Here is a 20,144-nt window from a genome sequence, read left to right on the forward strand (position 1 = left end):
AGGTCAGTGTGCTCTTGGACTGCAGAGAATCACAACAATTTCAAGGAAAAAAAAATGACCTATTAAATTTCATCAGAGAAATCAACCTACCCTCTGTGACGCAATTGATTAAATTGCATCTGTGACACTGAATCTATGGCATTTCTCATTGATATTACCTAATGAGTTCGATTGTAATCTAGGATGCCTGTATGTTATACAGTAGAGTCAGGAAAGATAACTATGAGTAACAAAGTTCCCAAACCGTGTTATAACTTAACATTTCAGATTCTGACTGTCCCTTCCTCCCCAGGAACTAGAGGAGTCCATTGGTATAATTCTCCCTTTTGCCTTCGCCCATGCTTCGATTTTGTGATTGTGAAATGTGCTATTGACAGAATAATTTGACTCCTTGCACACTTATACCTGTACTATGTCATGGCATATCAGTAAAGAATACCAGATCATAAATGCAAACGACGCAGATATTAAAATTCTGTTCAGAATAGCACATGTATTTACATTATTTTTCCTTAAGCTCAGAAGGAAGCTTTGGAGTCTTAATTATTCCTCACACTTGCAAGTATTTTTTGTTTGTTTGTTTATTTGTTTTAATACACCCACATGATTGCATGTAAAATTTGCCTCAGTACCTAAGTGATTGAATTGGACCAAGACATATTTAAAGCTACTGCATCCAGATAAGAGTATAAAGCAAGAAATAATCATAGCATGGACTATTTTATCTGTGGGAATCAATTTTTAGTGAAACGTTTTCATGAAGAAACACCAAAGTGGATTTAGTGCTTTGTATCTACTTTAATTATACATTTAATGTTTTACAGGATCCCTAGAAAGCATACAAAATCCTTCGTTCTTTCTTGCTAGGATAACTTTTCTTTGTGAGTGGTATTGTTCTGTGGTTTTAAGAGTGTATGTATTGTATCTATAGCCAGTTTCCGGATGGCTTATTGTTTTCAGTAGCTTTCTCTTTCTCCAGGCCCAGTCTTCAGATCCCTCACTGTTGAGTAGTTGTGTTTAACAAACACACAGCTTACCCTTCTGTCATGCAAAACTATTTTAGTAAACAGTTATAAAAATACCATCAAACCTGTTTTTAGCAGGTAACTATTCTCCAGCTTTATGTTTGTAGAATGAATGGAATTTTCAGAAAGACAATGTCACAAAACTCTCACAGGTAAAAAAGGTAACTTTCTGTTGAAAGTAGGTGATGAATCTCCCTTCCCAGAAAATAGCAGAGAACTGGATAAGTCGTGGGCATGATGGATGTGCACTTAAGGAGCTGCTTGGTCCCTTCACATTTTTGTGCCTTTAAAGAAAAGGTCCAGGTGTATTCATATTCAATGATCAGATCTTGATCAACTTGTGTAACATCAAAAATTATTTTTCATATATCGCTGATTCTTGACAGCAAACGTTTATGTTCACTTCCTCTCAAGCACAGCCTTTTTGCTTGTCAAAACTAGGGATGGGTTGAACTATTGACATCCAGTATGTTTTTAAATGCACAGTTAGCCAAGTACGTTCCCCAGTAAATAATTATGTGACCAAAAATGTCAATAGTGTTAAATATGATAAATTCTGTGACATGCTGATTAATGACCCCTATATTGTAAGGATACGGGTGAGAATATCTGAATCCATGCCTAAACTTGTCTCTGGATATGGACTGCTGATTAAAGCCTTTGAGATATTACTCAATTATGCTTACCATCCATCATCTGGGCCATATTATTGAAACTATTAAAAATACTCCTTTGGAGTACAGACTAGCCTACTTTATACACAGAGGTCACTATAAGTTGTGGCATTTCAAGTAAATTTACCCAGTATATTTGACTTTTTGTTTTCACTGAGAAGTTAACAAAAATATGAAATTATGGAAAAATATCTGCCCTATAGTCTTTAAAATATTTACTTTACAATGCTCTCCTGTTGAACCACAATCATATATTATAATAACATTCATTTTCTGTCCTCAATGTTCATTCCCAAAAGGTATATTTAAAAATTACAGCCGGGCAGTGGTGGTGCACACCTTTAATCCCAGCACTTGGGAGGCAGAGGCAGGTGGATTACTGAGTTCGAGGCCAGTCTGGTCTACAAAGTGAGTTCCAGGACAGCCAGGGATATACAGAGAAATCCTGTCTCGAAAAAAACAAAAAAAGAAAAAAATTACAATATTACTAGGAAAATTAATATCAGTAATAGTCTCTGTAAATCATTTTATGTAAAATAACTTTCCTTATATTATGTAGTGAAAGGCATTTCTAAATTATTACCCAATAATAAAAATTGCCAATATAATTCAGTAGTGTATATAAATTTATATTTCTAAATAGTCAGGTATTTCTTTTAAAAAGCAGATTAGTAGAATACTAACTTTCCAGACTAAAATTGTCCAAATATGAGAGTACTACATTATAATTTTCCAAACAACTCAACATATATACTACTTAATTGGCTTAGTATTGAGGTTGTTTAGATGGTTAATTTTTCTCTTTTTCACTTTTCTTGAGTTCTGCTTTACTTATTCCTTGAAGCAGCCAATAAGCTTTTGAAAATATGGATAAGAAGAATCAGACAGAGGTGACAGAATTTTATTTTTCTGATTTCCCTCAGTTTGAGGATGGTGGCCTTTTGCTCTTCATCCTTCTACTCTGTGTCTACCTGTTCATTGTTGTTGGGAACTCTATGATCTTCTTGGCTGTGCAGCTGGATGTCCGTCTGCACAATCCAATGTACAGTTTCATCAGCATCTTCTCCTTCCTGGAGATTTGCTACACCACAGTGACCATTCCCCAAATGCTCTACAACTTGGTGAGCAAAGAGAAAACCATCTCCTTCATTGGCTGCCTCCTGCAGATGTATTTTTTCCATTCCTTTGGAGTCACAGAAGGCTTAGTCCTCACAATGATGGCTGTTGACAGGTATGTTGCCATCTGTAACCCACTTCGCTATGCAATCATTATAACTCCAAAGCTGTGCACACAGCTTTCCACAGGCTCTTTCATCCTTGGCTTCCTCATGCTCCTCCCAGAGATTGTGTGGATGTCTACTCTGCCCTTCTGTGGCCCCAATCAGATTCACCAGCTCTTCTGTGACTTAGAACCTGTGCTGCTCTTGGCATGTACTGACACATCTATGATTCTGATTGAAGATGTCATCCATGCTATCTCCATCCTCAGCTGTGTCTCTGTCATCAGCCTTTCCTATTTAAGAATCATCACGGTGGTTCTGAAGATTCCATCTGGTGAGAGCCGTCAGAAGGCATTCTCCACATGCACAGCCCACATCACCATTTTTGTGCTATTTTTTGGCAGTGTGTCTCTTATGTACCTTCGCTTCTCTGTCACTTTCCAACCACTACTGGAGAAGACCATTGCACTAATGTTTGCTGTCCTTGCTCCATTTTTCAATCCTATAATCTATAGTCTGAGGAACAAGGATATGAAAAAAGCCATTAAGAAAATATTCTGTTCTGAAAAAGTTCGCCGTCTCTGGGAACTGATGTGAGTTTATAAGTGCCTATTAACTGATATCTTACCCTCTGAGTATGTTTAAAAAGTAAATAATTCATTTTCAGAATTAGTATGTAAGACTTATTTTCATGTTCTTTGTTTTATTACTTTTCAGATTTTATCACAATAAGCATTATTTATTCTGAGAGAGGAGGCCACATTCTTACTTGCGCTACTCAGATTATTGATAGAACGTTCTTATTTCAATAGCACAAATAGTGCAGTACCACCTTTCCCAAGTTGATCAAGGATCATAATCTAAGAAATTCTAAAATTAATTATTGGAACATCTAAAGGCTTCCTTAGTATCTTCATCAACTCTATAGTTAAAATTGATTGCTACTTAGTCATTTATAAAATGTTAAACAACTCCACATAATTAAGATGATTTGGGCTTGAGAAAGGAGCATAATTCCCTGATGTTTGTCTGGAGACATTTGCCATATTATCTATAGTTGGACAGTGACAAAATGCCATGATTTATGGTACTTAGTGACCAACTTGAGTTTTTGTTATTATCATCTCTTTTGTGAGACATCATAGTGTTTTCTGGATTCCATAGCAATCCTATAGTTCTTAAAGATTATAGATTTAGTATACTGCCTTGAGACTAAAAGTCATAATCATAAGCATTGACAGTGATAGTTTACAGCCAGGGCTACACAGAGAAACCCTGCCTCGAAAAAAAAAAAAAAAAAAAAAAAAAGAAAGACAGTGATAGTTTATATTTTAAAAGATTGTTGCTATCAATGGCTCTGTGGTTAAGAGTCCATGGCCCTTTGCAGAGGGCCTGAGTTTGGTTCTCAGCTTCCATCAGATACAATAAAATCCAGATTACACCTTTCAATGGCTATAGTTAGACAATTCTTTATAAGCATACATATAGATGAAGGGGCACAGATAGGTAAGAAAGATGGCAAATGTCTGACTTCTTTCTGACCTGATAAAACGCACTGGTTGCTTGAGACTGAGGCCCCCTGCTGCCAATATAACATTTCTACCAGGGAACACGGTAGAAAAATATTTACTCAAAACTATGAGTCTATCAGTCTCCTAGTTTTGTTCAAATTGTTCAAACATTGACTGGAGGAAGAAGACACCTCACACCTCCTAAAGCATAAAACAGCATTCCTAGAGAAGAGACAGGCTTTGTTTCCAGAGTTCCCACTCTTTTTGTAGGGAATATTTATTTCTGTGTACCTTGCTGTGTGCAGTGTGTGTTCAGTGTGTGTTTGTGTGTGTGTGTGTGTCTGTGTGTGTGTGTGTCTTCACATTTAATCAAAGTATTTTTCATCATTTTCCCTACCTTGTGTTTCTGATATATAACTGCTGTTATCTGCTGTGTTGCAAACTTTCTCCTTTCCTTTAATTTATTGACTGGCAGAGAAAATGATCTCAATACAGACCCCTAAAAAGTAACATTACAGGAAAACCCTTCTCTGGCCTCCTCAGGCATTCATACACATGCAACACACAGACACACACACACACATACACACACACACAAACACACACTCAAAAGTAAAAACAATGTAATATCTTCCTACAAAACAACTCCGGGAGTTTGGGGAGAAAGAAATTGGGGCAGAAGCTTGGGAAGGGATGACTGGGAGGAAAGGACAGACTGTTAATGGGATGTAAACTGAATAAATAAATAAATAAATAAATAAATAAATAAATAAATAAATAAATAAATGGAAAAATACAGTAAAATCTCCAGAAAATGATTTTTGCCTAGCTTCTATGGGAAGAAAAACAGGACTGGTAAGTTAGCAGAGATCTTAGAAGAGCAAGGATCCGTCTAATAGTATGGAAAGGCTCTCCACAACAAAAATATCAGTAGTATTAGTTTGGGTTTTGATTTGATTTTGTAAACAAAGTATCAAAATGGCATTTTGTTATACCAATACAGAGGCTAAATATGGTTTAAATTCTTATGTTTATAGTCCCAGATAAGTTTGGCTAGCGTTCTTCATCAGAGAAGTTTCTTTTTTGCAGCAGATGAAGGACCTTGTAGGGAAGAGAAGGCAGAATCCAAGAAGAAAAGTGTTTTCTAGATATGACAGTGAAACTGCATCCACGAAGTCTCATTAGTAATGTGTTTTAAATAAGACACAGCAATGTGAATGTAGGAAATCTCATAGGTCCTTGCCCCATGATAAAGAGCTCCAATCAGTTAGATACTGCTGAGAGAGAGAGAGAGAGAGAGAGAGAGAGAGAGAGAGAGAGAGAGAGAGAGAGAATATGAATCAGGGTTGTTTCCCTGGATGAGAACCTTGGTAGGTTACTCAATCCCAAAAGTTCAACCATAAAGACATATACATAAAAGCAACATTAAATTGACTAGTAGGTTGTGTCACTGTGTGAGCATGTGTGTGTAAAACAATAATAATTATTGTAAATATCATATCCATGTATAAGAGTCTAAAAAAAAAAGTTGAGTGAAAAGGAATGAAAATTTCTGAGAAATCACAAGATTGATTTCCAGAGTGGTTGTGTGCATTTGTAATCCCACCAACAATGGAGGTGTATTCCCCTTGCTTCACATCCTTGCCAGCATGTACTGTCAATTGACATTTTGATCTTTTTTGTTTCTTTGTTTGTTTGGTTTTTTGTTTGTTTTTGGAGACAGAGTTTCTCTGTATAGCCCTGGCTGTCCTGGAACTCACTCTGTAGACCAGGCTGGCCTCGAACTCAGAAATCTGCCTGCCTCTGCCTCCCAAGTGCTGGAATTAAAGGCATGTGCCACCAAGTCCGGCTGACTGTGAGTGGTATAAGATTAAGATCAGGGTCATTTTGATTTGCATTTCCCTGATGACTAAGAAGGTTGAGCATTTCTTTAAGTACTTCTTGGCCATTTGAGATTGCTTTGTTGAGAATTCACCTTTTTAGCTCTGCACCCCATTTGGGGAGTTGGGGAGATGGTTTTTGGGATTCTAACTTCTTTACTTCTTTATATATTTTGGATATTAGCCCTCTGTCAGATGTAGGTATGGTGAAGATCTTTTCCCAATCTGTATTGCTGCCATTTTGCCTATTGACGGTGTCCTTTGCCTTACAGAAGTTTTGCAGTTTCATGAGGTCCCACTTACCAATTTTTGATCTTAGAGCCTGAGCCATTAGTGTTACGTTCCATAAATTGTCTCCTGAACAAAACCATCCAAGACTATTTCCCACTTTCTCTTCTGTTAGATTTAATGTGTCCAGTTTTCTGTTGAGATCCTTCATCTACTTGAACATGAGTTTTGTGCAGAGCGATAAACATGGATCTATTTACATTCTTCTACACAGAGACATCGCTAGACCGGCATCAATTTTTGAAGATGGTTTCTGTTTTTCATTGTATAGTTTTGCCATCTCTGTTAAAAAACAAAACAAACAAACAAAAAACAAAAAAAACGAGTGTCCATAGTTATGTGGGTTTATTTCTGCGTCTTAGATCAGATTCCATTAATCAACCTGTCTGTTTCTGTGTCAATACCATATACATATACAGTTTTTATCACTATTGTTTTGTAGTTCAGCTTGAGGTCACAGATGGTGATTTTGCCATACATGGGCTAGACCAAGGCTGCCAGCACATATGTAGCAGATGTATAGCTCTGTCTCCATTTGAGTCCCCTCACAACTGATGCGGGGACTGTCCCCAAAGCTGTTGCCTGACTATGAAATCTCTTCTCCAACAGGGCTGCCCTTGTCTGGCCTCAGTGGGAGATGATGCACCTATACCTGCAGATACTTGATGCATCATGGTGGAGAGATACCGGGGGGGGGGCACTCTTTCAGAGGAGAAAGCAAAGGGATGTGGGGAGGGACCATGAGGTAGGGAACAGGAGGTGGCAGTGATTGGGGTGTGAAAAATTAATTAAATAAAGCCGACAAAGGGAAATTTCAGTAATATTACAAACAATCATTAGCTGCAGTTTGTCAAGTAGATTAATTCCTGCACATACTATGGAACACCGAAGCAGAAGTAAGACTAACTCTCATTTTAAAGTGAGGCCCAGAAAGTGATTCCACGCAAGTCCAGGCAGCTCAGCTCTAACACCACGTGCTTTAAAAACCTAGTTTTTTGTTTGTTTGTTTGTTTTTTTGTTTTTTTACATTCAGATGAACTCTTTGACACCTCTAGGGAAAAATCTTTCTTTGATAATAAATTTAAATTAATTTTAAAGTAACATTGATACATTCAGGATCGTAGTTTGTATTGAATCTTTGAATTTATTGGTTATTCAAAAAGCATATAACATAAATCTAAAAATCTTAGTATTCTATTTATAAATTTATCAACTTTAATAACTTTATTTAAAATGTGATTTTTTAATCTTGATATTTAAATCTCCCTTTAAAATGTATTTAAATAGGAATTGCATTATTTTGATTTTAAGTGCCTCAACTACATAATTCAATAAAACCATTAAAGTTCATAAATAACCATTATTATAATAGGAAAAATTTATAAATATGGTCAATCCCAAATCTTTTCCTATATTTAATGTGATTAATGAGGTAAAATACATCTTAATATGATAAATCTAATAAACAGTATGGAATTTCTGACTAGAAAATTTATGTCAACTTTAGTCAATATCATGTCTAAATAAGTTCCTCAATTACAGATAAACAATGAGAATTACATGGAAGATTTGATATTTTAATAAATCAAAGTATATTATACAATAAAATAAAACGCTGAATATAATTGAGCTTTTATTCTAAAACATCAATCACAGGTTTTGATTTCAACACTTTTGTGCTTAGTTCTAAGGCTATATGGCAATTAAAATATGATAACACACTACATAATTGTCATGTGAGTCATCTTACACTAATAAAACAAATATTTACTGGAACAATATACTGCTATAATATGTAAGAAAATAAGGATACACCTGACCAAAAAAAATCTTGTCCTTAAAACCTACCAGTTGGGAAAGGGGAGATCTTTCAAAGTATAAAACAAACTAAGCAAAATTTAGAATGTTATCCCTTATATGACTATGTGTTCTGTGGGAGACAGAAAAGGAAATGTACAAATTTATCTCGAGTGAGTAGGGGACTCCTTAGTTTAAGATTGGTCAAGTTAAAACCCATGGAAAATGCTAAGGATAAGCAAAGCTTTGATGGACAGTGGATGGCTCCATAGATTTAAGGAGAAAACACTCAGGCACCCATCATGAAAGCCAGCACAAAGCCAGAATCAGATTCTCCTGTGTCTGAAACGGAGTGTGTGAGATGGATGGGTCTAAGGAAAATTAGAGTTGGGAAGTGAATGGGGGGGGGGGAGATCACAGGGCTTTGAGGGTTTTTAATGAGTGTTAGACTTTTGTAGTTTACTCTGAGCACGGAGGAGCTAGGGTGGAGTTTGGAGCAGATGTGGGGTGCTGTCTGGCCTGTATCATCCTTTCCTCTGTGGAGCCAACAGTCCAGGGTGGCACAGCTGGAACCGCTAACTGATACAGAGATCTTCTAGTAATTGTGGTGAGACGCGATGTTGTTAAGTGTGTGAAGGTAAGTTTTGTGGTGTGATAACTTCAAGAATAAACAACTCTTTTGTGAAGTTTTACTGCCAAGCAAGCAGAAAAATCAAGGTAACATAAAATAAGTGGGGCTACAGAGGAAGCTGGAGGGAGAACAAAAGGAATGGATATGATCGCATTACACAGTGTACATCCATTCTCAGGATAAAGAACAAAGGCTTAAGAACTGAGTGGGACTCTGTTGATTATGATTTCAATAAAGATAAATTTCAATCATAATTTAAAACCATGTGTGAATCTGAATTTTCAGTGTTCAATGATAAGAAGCATTTTATTAAAATTATTTACTTGTTTTAAGTGGTAATTTTCACCTTTTCTTCTAATTCTATTGAACTAGGGGAGTATTTTTAATTTTTTTTGAATACTAAATTTCAAATCCGGGACCTTAAATGTGTAAGAAAAATTCTCTGTAATCAAGCAGCGTTCCAAATCTCAAAATCCATCTTTAAATTGATTTTATCATTATGTAATTGATCTTTACCTGAATTTGTAAACAAAAATTAAATTTGATCTCTAACTCTGATTATCTCTCTCCTAAAATGTGTTCCTATTTTTTTAGATTTACTTATTTATTTATTCATTTTATGTTTTTGAGTACACTGTCACTGTCTTCAGACACATCATAAGAGAGTATCAGACCCCATTAAAGCTGGTTGTGAGCCACCATATGCTTGCTGGCAAATTGAACTCAGGACCTCTGGGAGGGCAATCAGTGCTCTTAACAGCTGAGCCATCCTCCAGCCCATGTGTTTCTACTTTTAACTTTTGAAAGAAATCTATGGCTTCTAGCCTTTTATCTTAAAGTATTTCCATTGTGTTCTATAGGATAATTTAAAAGCAATGAGGGCAATACCCACAGCTTAACTATGATGCTCACAAGGTACATCACAAGGTACATCTCTGGAACATTTTCATAAGTTTCAAAATGATTGACAGAGATCATGGAAAATGAAGAGTTGTCTGATGAAGTAGATTGAAAACTGAAGACTTAGAAAGAATCAGCCAGGAAAGCGTGCTAAGAAGAATCATTCTTTATTTGTCCCTTAGCTGGAAAACAGCTTAGTGAGCCACAGGAACCAGGTGCAGACAAGGACAGAAGGGACAAAGGAAGAGTCATATGGTAAAAGGCAGGTAGAAACCATGGCGCTTCCTATGTTGGGCTATAAACTACTGAACTCAACCCAATATGCACATGAAAGCATTGAATAGATTGAAGCATGGAATTAAATTCCCAGAAGATGGCTCTTGTTATTGCAGAACAGAAGGTAGAAAAAAATGCAAGAGACAGACAGGGAGGAGGAGTGAAACATGATCTATGAAATAATGATATTCTGAACATGTCCTGCCCTTTGAACCCATGAACTCATAGTAGGTATGTTTACCTGCAGAAGATATAATGGAAAGTAAGTCAGCAAAAATACAAACATATATGGAGAGGTGCTTTCTGGACACACCCCTTACAAAGGAGATATTGGCAGTTGTCACCTGCTGATAAAGGATATTTTTTCTTTTTGAGAGTGTGGACTTCCATACTCCTGAGGATGACTCCACACCCGGCAACATATATCTAGCACTAACTGGACATACTTATCAAGAATAATAATGAAAGAAGAAGACAAGAAGTCAGGGGCAAACATTGAGGGAGTAAGAAGTTCAGGATAAATGTGATATTTGTCAGTGCACACATGTATGAAATGCTCAAAGAAGAAAAATACTAAAATGAAAAAATATATAAAAATTAAAAATTGTATCATGCGTGATATGGAAATAGAAAAGATGTTTTAATACACATCATCAGACATCTTTGGTTATGGAGCAAATCAATCTGAAATAAGTGACTTAAACTAGAAATTTTCTCATAGTTCCATATATTAGCTATTTATGACAGAATGGAATACATAATATTTCCAGTCTTTTATTATTATCCCTGTGTGCTCTTTGATCAACCAGTTGTTTGCTTGCAGCTGGCTAGACTACATTCCAACTTATGACTAGGTGAACTTTGATGAATAAATGTACAAGGTCATCTGCGGTTCAGGGAAGTAAATCAGCAGAGATTCTTATGAAGAGGCTTTGTATACATAATCTTGATTACTAGGTCTCATAAGGTAGTGGAAGAGAATCGAGTTCCTACAGTTGTCTTTTGAACTCCACACATGATATGCTCATACCTGTACAAGTGTGTGCAAATGCATGCACAAACAAGCATACAGGCACACACACATGAGAGATGCATAAAAATAAATAACTTAAAACAGCTGTTAGATAACAGCTTAGATAGCATTCAGAAAGTCAAGAATCATGTTTGACCTCTACTTTCAAATTTTATTTATAAATATTTAAATAGTAGTGATTCTGACAAGTTTACTTAAGAGTGCTTAAATTACCAGGCAATTTGAACATAAGAAGATGTTTAAAATAGTAACATGAAATATAGAGGACTCTCCAACTTATTCCTCTGAAACTCTTTGAGCCTGAAATTCTATGACACGTCATGCAGTAGCCAGTACATTTTTTACTGAGCTGAGTGTGTAGTTAATTATATTAAATAAGCCAGAAGTAGAGAAAATTTGTTTTTTCTGTCATGAAACAGTACTTAAGCCATGATGCATGACAGAGGAATCTAGAGCTAGAAAGGCAAGAAGGATATGAGCACTAGCAATTTTCAGAACTATTTTATGTGGTGTGCATCTTCGGCTCTAATCTTCGGCCTCATCAACACATGCACTCACAAGAGGGAAGGGAAGGAACCACATTAGTGTAGTATGAGGCATATGTCAGTTTGTGCTTAAAGCTGGAGAATCCACACTTACTGCTTCACTTGTCAAGAGTCTGGTAGTTGTTATGTAAACAAGTGGCCACCAGTGACCTAGAGGCACATTGCATCGTTCTTGTTAACAGCAGAAGAAAAAGCCTCTGTGACAATAGAAAGAGTATCACCAGGAGCCCAAAAAACAGCAGTGAGATTCCAAACTTCAAGAAGGGCTTTAATATCAGTAATGGCGATCTATCTGTGAGCCCGAGCATCTCTCTTCTGGTGGAAAAGCCTCCCAATAGCATCTTTCATTTCCTTGTTTCTTAGACTGTAAATAATGGGGTTGAGAAATGGAGCAAGGATAACGAAAGTGACAGCAATTACCGTGTCCCAGAAGACTGAATATGTAGCTGAGAATCTTAAATACATGACAGCCACGCTGCCAAAGAAAAGCAAGAAAACAGCAAGGTGGGCTGCACAAGTGGAGAAAGCCTTGTGCCTCCCTTCTGCTGAGGGCATCCCCAAAATTACCATGATGATCCGGATATAGGACAGGGCAATTACAAGGAAGGAGGCCAGGATCTCTACTGCATGGATGGCATCCACAATGACCACCAGCGATGTATCCGTACATGCCAAACTGAGCACAGGGGTGAAATCACAGAAGATCTGGTGGATCTTGTTGGAGCCACAGAAAGGCAAAGTCGCAATCCATACAATCTCAGGGAGCACCATAAGGAAGCCACAGAAGCAGGAGCCAGCTGTCAGTTGGATACAAAGTTTGGAAGTCATGATGGTAGGGTACCGGAGAGGATAGCAGATAGCTATGTACCTGTCAATGGACATCGCTGTCAGGACACAGCCTTCTGTGATACCCAACGAGTGGAAAAAGTACATCTGCGTGAGGCAGCCACCTAGGGAGATGGTCTTCTTCTCACTGACTAGGCTGGAAAGCATTTTGGGAATGGTAGTCGTAGTATACCAGATCTCCAGGAACGATAAAACACTGATGAAGAAGTACATTGGTGTGTGCAGAGCCATGTCCAGCTGGACAGCAACAAAGATCACTAGGTTCCCTGATATGATGAATGCATAGACAAGAATCAATAGAATAAAAAACAAGAGGCCACCTTCATACAGAGGTGGGAACACGGAGAAGAGGAACTCAATCACCAGAGTTTGATTCTGGCTGGCCACCAACTGGGTCATCTGTGAAGGTAAGAAAAGACGTAAGGGACTTCCTGGAATTTCAATACTGCTTTCATGCAGATTCCTCTCTATGTTCAATTACTTTTGTTGAAAACTGGATCCTCAATGAAGGAGCTAGAGAAAGTACCAAGGGAGCTGAAGGTGTTTGAAGCCTCATAGGAGGAACATCAATATGAACTGACCAGTACTCCCAGAGCTCCTTGGAACTAAACCACCAATCAAAGAAAACACATGGTGAAACTTGTGGCCCTAGCTGTATATGTAGCAGAGGATGACCTAGATGGTCATCAATGGGAGGAGAGGCCCTAGGTCCTATGAATTCTATGCCCCAGTATAGGGGAATTCCAAAACCAAGAATGGGAGTGGGTAGGTTGGGGCGCAGGGTGAGGGTATAGAGGAGGGGGTTTTGGGCGGGGAAACTAGGAGAGGGGATAACATTTGAAATGTAAATAAACAAAATACCTAATTAAAAAAATTGCACAGAGAACTGGATCCTAAAAACGTCATTTACCACTGTTTCCAAACTATATAATTCCATGCCAGAAGCATTTATAACACGATCTAATCTCTAAGTGACCTTTCTCTCACTGTCATAGATTTATGTGAAGAAAAAAAAAATGACTCAGAAGTTTAGTCTCAGAAAACATTTTCTGGAAATGTAGCCATTTTCAGAGTTAACCTCAACCCCTGTGTGATTAGCCTTAAACCTTTCACTTTGATTTTTAAATATTTCTGTTTCCTGTTCTTCAGGGGGGGAAATAAAGTAAAACACAAAGTAAGTATCAGAAACAGTTTTGACAATAATTTTCTTTGTTAAGTTTTTTTTTTTTTTTTCCCTCCACCAATACTGCCTGCGAGGCTGGCTGGCTGAGTATCTCTTTCTGCATTTCTTACTAGTTTGCTTGGTACTGGAACATCTATTTTCTCACCAGGTGATAATTGTGCAGACTTACCCTCATCTTCTCTACTTAATCTGTAACTTTCCCTTTTCCCTCTTCAGGTTACTGTGACAACTGCTCAAATTAAGAGTCTCTCCAGAATTACTTTGTACTATTTAGTAGCCAGCTCTGGTCAGACTTACACTTACTGCTCAACACTGCCCACCCTTCTCCTACAAAGACTGTGTTCAGAGACAAAAGAAAGACATCATTCTCAGTTTTAGCAATCACACTGTTTTAAAGATAGCCATCTTAGGGCATGGGGAAGCTCCTAAAAATGACCTGTAGCAAAACTACACTAGCATCTACTTGAGATAACAGAAAATCACATTTCTTGCAATGCTAATAAGAATTAGTGACGGCTGAATCCACACTCTCTCACCCTGGCCATCTCAATATTTCATTCCCTGCTATCCAGACTTCTACGGAGTCATTCTGGAGATGAGTATCCCTGACTGTGACCTTTGCCTCTCAGTTTCTTTTCAAAACATTCAAGGCAAAACTCAGAATGCTCTGCCTCACAGTCACTATCATCGCTAATGCAGTTCTAAACCAACTTTGGAACGCACTATTCTGAAAATCAGTAGTTCAGCAAAAATAAGATCGATCACATTCTTTTAGTTTTAATTTTGGCAATTGCATATCTTTTATTTCCTGGATCTACTTTTATTGAAATGTTAGGTGTCGGTGTCCCCTTGGTCATGGAAATCTCTGTGATTTCCATTGCCAGAGCAAATATTCTCTTTTCTGACTGTACTTCCATTGATATCTTTTTGGCATCTAATGCATATTTGTTGCATTTCAATATTCACATTTCAGCATTATCTCCCTCAAGTAGGATAAAACATCATTAAGAGGACTGACAGGAATAATAAAATATCAATAATTAATTTTTATGCAGTGATACCGACTCTAGTTATACATATTTGCTTTAAATGTATTATATAATATACTTTTACCTGTGATAAATTAATGTTACACAAAAGAGAAAATGAGAACAAATGAGAAATAACTTGCAAATTAAAATAGCAAGGACTCAAAAGAGCAATTTAAAAGTAAGGCTTGTTTGTCCTAGAAGACTATGGCCCTCTTTTTGTAAATCCTTATATTTATATTTATATTTATATTTATATTTATATCCTGAGTTTATGGGGACAGATATGGTGTGGTTCCCTCAGGTGGTCAAAGTAGATGCCAAAAATGCATTGCAGATTAGTAAAACTAGTTCCCAGTAGATGTTTCTGGTTTTCCATGCCAAGCTTTGAGGGAAGAAAAGAAAGACAGGCTTCAAAATGGGATAAACTGTGATACTCAGCTGCAGAGCAGAGGGGACCATGCAAGGTGGAATCGTGAAAGACTGGAGGTACTGTGACTAAATTATTTATATATCTGTCCTGATTGTATGTAATTCCTCATCTGCAGCATGGTGCACTGACTATGCAAAGCAGGACAGCACAGAGCTATGAGAATGGGTAAGTAAGTTCAGTGGTAAGTGTCTCAGAGAAGCCCAACAGTTGCCCTAAGTTGGGACTTTCTCTCACCAGTAAGCTGTCCTATTACTCAGCATTCATCCATTGTTCAGCTGATACACAAGATTGTCTGATAACTCCCAAAGGTTCCAGAACTATATAAAAGTCAACCAAAATCATGATTGCCCTTAAAACAATAAAGAATGTAAAAATAATGTACTCATAATGTAATGATGTAAAAATAACTCATGGAATGACAGAAAACTGGCAGAATATAAAAAAAGTCACCCTACAAATATGACTTGTACAGTAAAGAGATCTGATTTAGTATTTAGTGATTAAACAAAAATGTTACCTTGGCTGATGACTCCCTTGAAGGCTGGAATTGTTTGAACCAATTGAATTATAGGGCTCAGAAGACTTTAGATACCAATACCTTCATCAGTTAAGTGACCTCTCTTCCTTCTAGTGTCCTCTTTCCATTTCATGTCTCATAACTGAAATTCTTTACTAATGTACTGAAATTCTAAAAGTCAGGAGCTAGATTCGAACGTGTAGAGTGCCTACAGGAAGGAACAGGTAGAGAGCAGAAATCTCACTGAAGGTTGGATTTCAGAAGTTGTCTGCACAACTCACCCTGCCGGAGACCACCAAGCACTCCTCAATCTCTGCAGCCAGGGTTACTTCTATACACACTGGTGAGTATAGAGATGTCTCTGAAGACTCCTTTGTGAGATATAGAGAGTGGAGAGATACCCTTTCTTGGGTGTTGTTCTTTAGATGATATAATTTCTAAAAGGAGCCTATGCTTCTCTCAGGGACAAATTAAGAGGAAAGTGAAACAGAGTAATGAATCTTCCCCCAGGGTCGTTCCCATGGATTCTCCTGTGACTAAAAAGTCTGTCTATCATGCAGAAGTACCAGTAAACAAAGACAACAAAGAACTCACAGTAGACTTTAGGGAAGATCCATTCAGAAAACATGGCTTTCCCCTCAGTTCCACGTTCATTTCTATTTCCTTCACTTCATTCCTTTAATACATGTACATGTATTAAAAAATTTTAAACCATATATATGAGATGAATTGATATCAAGTTATAAGTTTGGTTATTTTTGTTTGTTTGGTTAGTTTTTTATTTGTTTTTATTATTTTAAACAAAATTTTGTGATTTGAAAATATCTTGATAATGATTTTCCTATTCAAGTTTTTCCAAGTTCTCTCCTCTTTACTCAGCCAACTTAAGTTCTTTCCCAAAAATGAAGTCAGAAATCCAATACAACAACAAAATACCCAAAATCTAGAAAACAAAGTATGGCATTAACCAAAAACATCAAACCATTACCAAATAAAAGCACACACAAACAGCTGTGGAGTGTGTTATATATTGTCCAACTGCTCCTGAACATGGTAGATATACCCAGTGTCATTCAACTCGAGAAAACTGATTGTCCTTCTCACTGTAAGTGTAAATGATAATTAAGTCTGGTTATTCTTAAAGCTCAATTAGTGACTATTAACTGATTACAGCAAGAAAACTATAGGAAAGTGCAGGCAGAGGACCATGAAGGTATAAGATTGTGCCTTCTTGCTACGACATGAAGACCACATCCATGAAATCTCAACATCCAGGCAGATTAAACAGAAAACAGACAATTCCAAAAACAGCTGATGTTCTAACGTGGTTAGGAAAATATCTGAGGGCTCCATCCCTAGCTGAAGAGCAGCAAGCAATCAAAAACTGCTGAGAATTTTTAATCTTTCCCAAGAATGAGGCCCCTGAATGTTTAACCAGTACGAAGTGGTCAACCCTAGAAACATAAGCAAAAATTAAGGTACTTAGTGGATTGTTTATATATAATCATTCATTTATATATAACATCAATGGTTAAACTACAGAAAGCTACAAATTTGGTAAGGTGTGGGTGGGAAAATAGGAGGAGAGAATGAATGTAATTATATTTTAAGTAAAAGAAATATATGTTTCATAGGAAAAAAGGAAATATGCTGAATTAAAATACAAAGAGGAAATAGCATTAAAGATAATTCATAGTTTAATACAAAAACTTACAGAACAAATATTAAGAGAATACTTATCAGGCAAATGCATACAAGTCAATGTGTTTTGAAAATATGCTATTATTTCCCAATTATCAGTCAATACAGGGTACCACTAAAGGAATTTTAAAAATTAACAAAAGTCAACAGTTTTAAAATATGTGTCACATATACAGGTAGAATTTCATTATGCTATGTTGGAATACAACAAATCTGTACATAAATCTATAGATTATTAATTTTTTTTTTAGTTTTTTGAGACAGGGTTTCTCTGTGTAGCCCTGACTGTCCCAGAACTCACTCTGTAGACCAGGCTGGCCTCGAACACAGAAATCCATCTACCTCTGCCTCCCAAGGGCTGGGATTAAAGGCATGAAACCACCACCGCCTGGCTAGATAAGTATTTACAAAAGTAGAATGTCTCAGAGAAATAAATATGTCAATCTCCCCCAATTCAATCTATTGTTTCAATGCAGTTTTAATCAAAATCCACTTTGGGATATAAAAAGTGACACTGGACAAGATGAAAACGTTAGAGCTGGACCTACTAAGGGAGATTACAATGGTGAGGTTTATTTTAGTTTTTCAAATATCATTAGAAAGTAATAAAATGATATGTCAATAACAACAATCAACCAATTGAAAAAGACTAATGAAATATGACATATCACAGAGTAGACACAAGTAATATATCACAGGCAAATGGTGAACAAAGATGACACGTGTCTAATCTATACCAGTCAAATTTGTGTTCAGTAGATAGAAAAATAGAGTAAATTACTTACTGATCTTACTAAATATATGGCTATAGATTTACTATATGTAAATTACTAATTTAAGGTACAATTGAATGTTAATAGATTAATTTACCAAATTTACTATAAAGCAAATGGATAAAATACAGTCATGAATCAATTCATATCATTCATAGCTTAAAATTACTTTTATTCATAATATAAAGAGTAAATTCAAACTAATAAGGAAATGATAATCATTCCAGTTGAAGAAATTAAGAGATAAATACAAACATATATAACACACAAACATGTATAATGAATATTATTTTAAAACACAACTATGACTCCTTAGAATGATAGAAGCAACAATCAGGCATTCTGTATGGGTAGCCTAGGCCCTCTGTATGTATGTAACTGTTGTGTAGCTTGGTCTGCTTGTGGAACTTATAACAGTGGGAGCAGGGTTGCTTCGGACTTGTTTGCCAGCTTTGGAGCCCTTTTCTGCCTACTGGGATGCCTGGAACAGCCTTGGAATGAGGGTTTGTGCCTGACCTTATTGTAATTTGTAGTGCTGGATCCTGTTGATATCCCTTGGTGGCTTGCTCTTTTCTGAAGGGAAAAAAGAGGAGGGGTGGATCTCAGGGAAAGGGAAGGAGGGGGAAAAGGACTGAGCAGAGAGGTGGGAGGGGAAACTGTGGTGAGGATGTAAAATATAAGAGAGAGTAAAAATAGAAAAAGTATGATGCACATAGTGTTTTCAGTATGTAGGCCCTAAAACACAATTTGACAATATCTTATAAACTTTAATATGCAAATATTCTACAACAAAAATTTATAAATAATTAATGGTCACATATGTGAAACAATAGTGCTTTTCTTTCGAAGCTGCAGCTGAATAAGTTGATATAAATCAATCACAACAATAACATTGAGTAAATAAGCAAATTTTAAATTAATGCCTAAATTATGATCCCATGTAAAGCTAAACAGGCAAAACAAAACAACCCATTGTTTTTAATTGTGCATACACGTGTTTAATGGAATAATAAATACAAACTCAGGTTAGTGAAAAGGTACAAAATGAGAGAAAAGAAATGATGAGGTTTCCAGAGTGGGATTGAAAGTTAATAGTAATGTTCTGCCTCTTAAGTGAGTCCATGTGAACAAGAGGCAGAAAGGAGAAACAGAGTTCAATGTGTCACAGAGTTGAAGCAAACTACCTGGCTAAGAAAGTAGGAAAGGGATCAGATTTAAGCACCCTAAAGCAACAATGAAGAAAGGAGAGTCCAAAATCAAGAGGAGAATACATGAGTATGCATATAGCTCTGAAGCCTGCCGAGGTTAGAAGAAAAGCTTATGGATACAAAGATACGTAGGATACCTGCAGAAGGACTGTCTCTGCATGGGAGGAGACACAAGCCTCAGATCATATACATAGAGTCATACGTATATCATCTATATTCATATGTATATCTGAATGCTTCATATATTATTTATATTATGAATATATAAAATATATAAATATACATGAGTTCATGTCTTAATAATTTATTTAAATTTGGTTTTAGACAATTTTGCACATGTACAAAGTGCGTACCAACCATCCACCATCTCTGCTTTCCTACTATTTGTCTATTCCCCTTCCACTGCACAAATCTCTCTCTTATGTTACATGTATTGATTTTGTTTTAGGGTCTACTGAAATTAACCAGGGATGTCTGTGTGATATGGGTTTGGAGCTATCCACTGGAGTGCAGGGAGCTCCTTAAATAAATTTGATATAACTAATGATGTAAGAACTGTAGTTGTCTACACTGGGATTACAGAAGAGGGGGTCCCAATTTCTCTAAATTTTTTTTCTTTTTTTTATTATTATTTTCTTTATTTACATTTCAAATGCTATCCCAAAAGTTTCCTAT

At 36.6% G+C, this 20,144-nt stretch overlaps 2 protein-coding genes across 2 annotated transcripts in view; one reads left to right on the forward strand and one right to left on the reverse strand.

The window, feature by feature from the left end:
* Positions 1-2,565: 2,565 nt before the first annotated feature.
* LOC110321895 (olfactory receptor 6K3-like) lies at positions 2,566-3,516 on the forward strand. The gene has a single exon (XM_021198484.1). It carries the CDS (start codon positions 2,566-2,568, stop codon positions 3,514-3,516), a length of 951 nt encoding a protein of 316 aa, XP_021054143.1.
* An 8,552-nt stretch (positions 3,517-12,068) lies between these two features.
* The window catches only part of LOC110322064 (olfactory receptor 6K6), a 15,186-nt gene continuing 7,110 nt past the window's right edge, over positions 12,069-20,144 (reverse strand). The window contains exon 2 of the mRNA XM_021198597.1: positions 12,069-13,057. Within this exon, the coding sequence (XP_021054256.1) occupies positions 12,069-13,057 (989 nt within the window). The remainder of the gene's footprint in view (positions 13,058-20,144) is intronic.

Source organism: Mus pahari, chromosome 5 (assembly GCF_900095145.1).
Source record: "Mus pahari chromosome 5, PAHARI_EIJ_v1.1, whole genome shotgun sequence".
NCBI classification, from domain to species: Eukaryota; Metazoa; Chordata; class Mammalia; order Rodentia; family Muridae; genus Mus; species Mus pahari.

Coding starts and splice junctions, on each gene's coding strand:
- LOC110321895 (XM_021198484.1), top strand. CDS start 2,566: ATGGATAAGAAGAATCAGACAGAGGTGACAGAATTTTATTTTTCTGAT.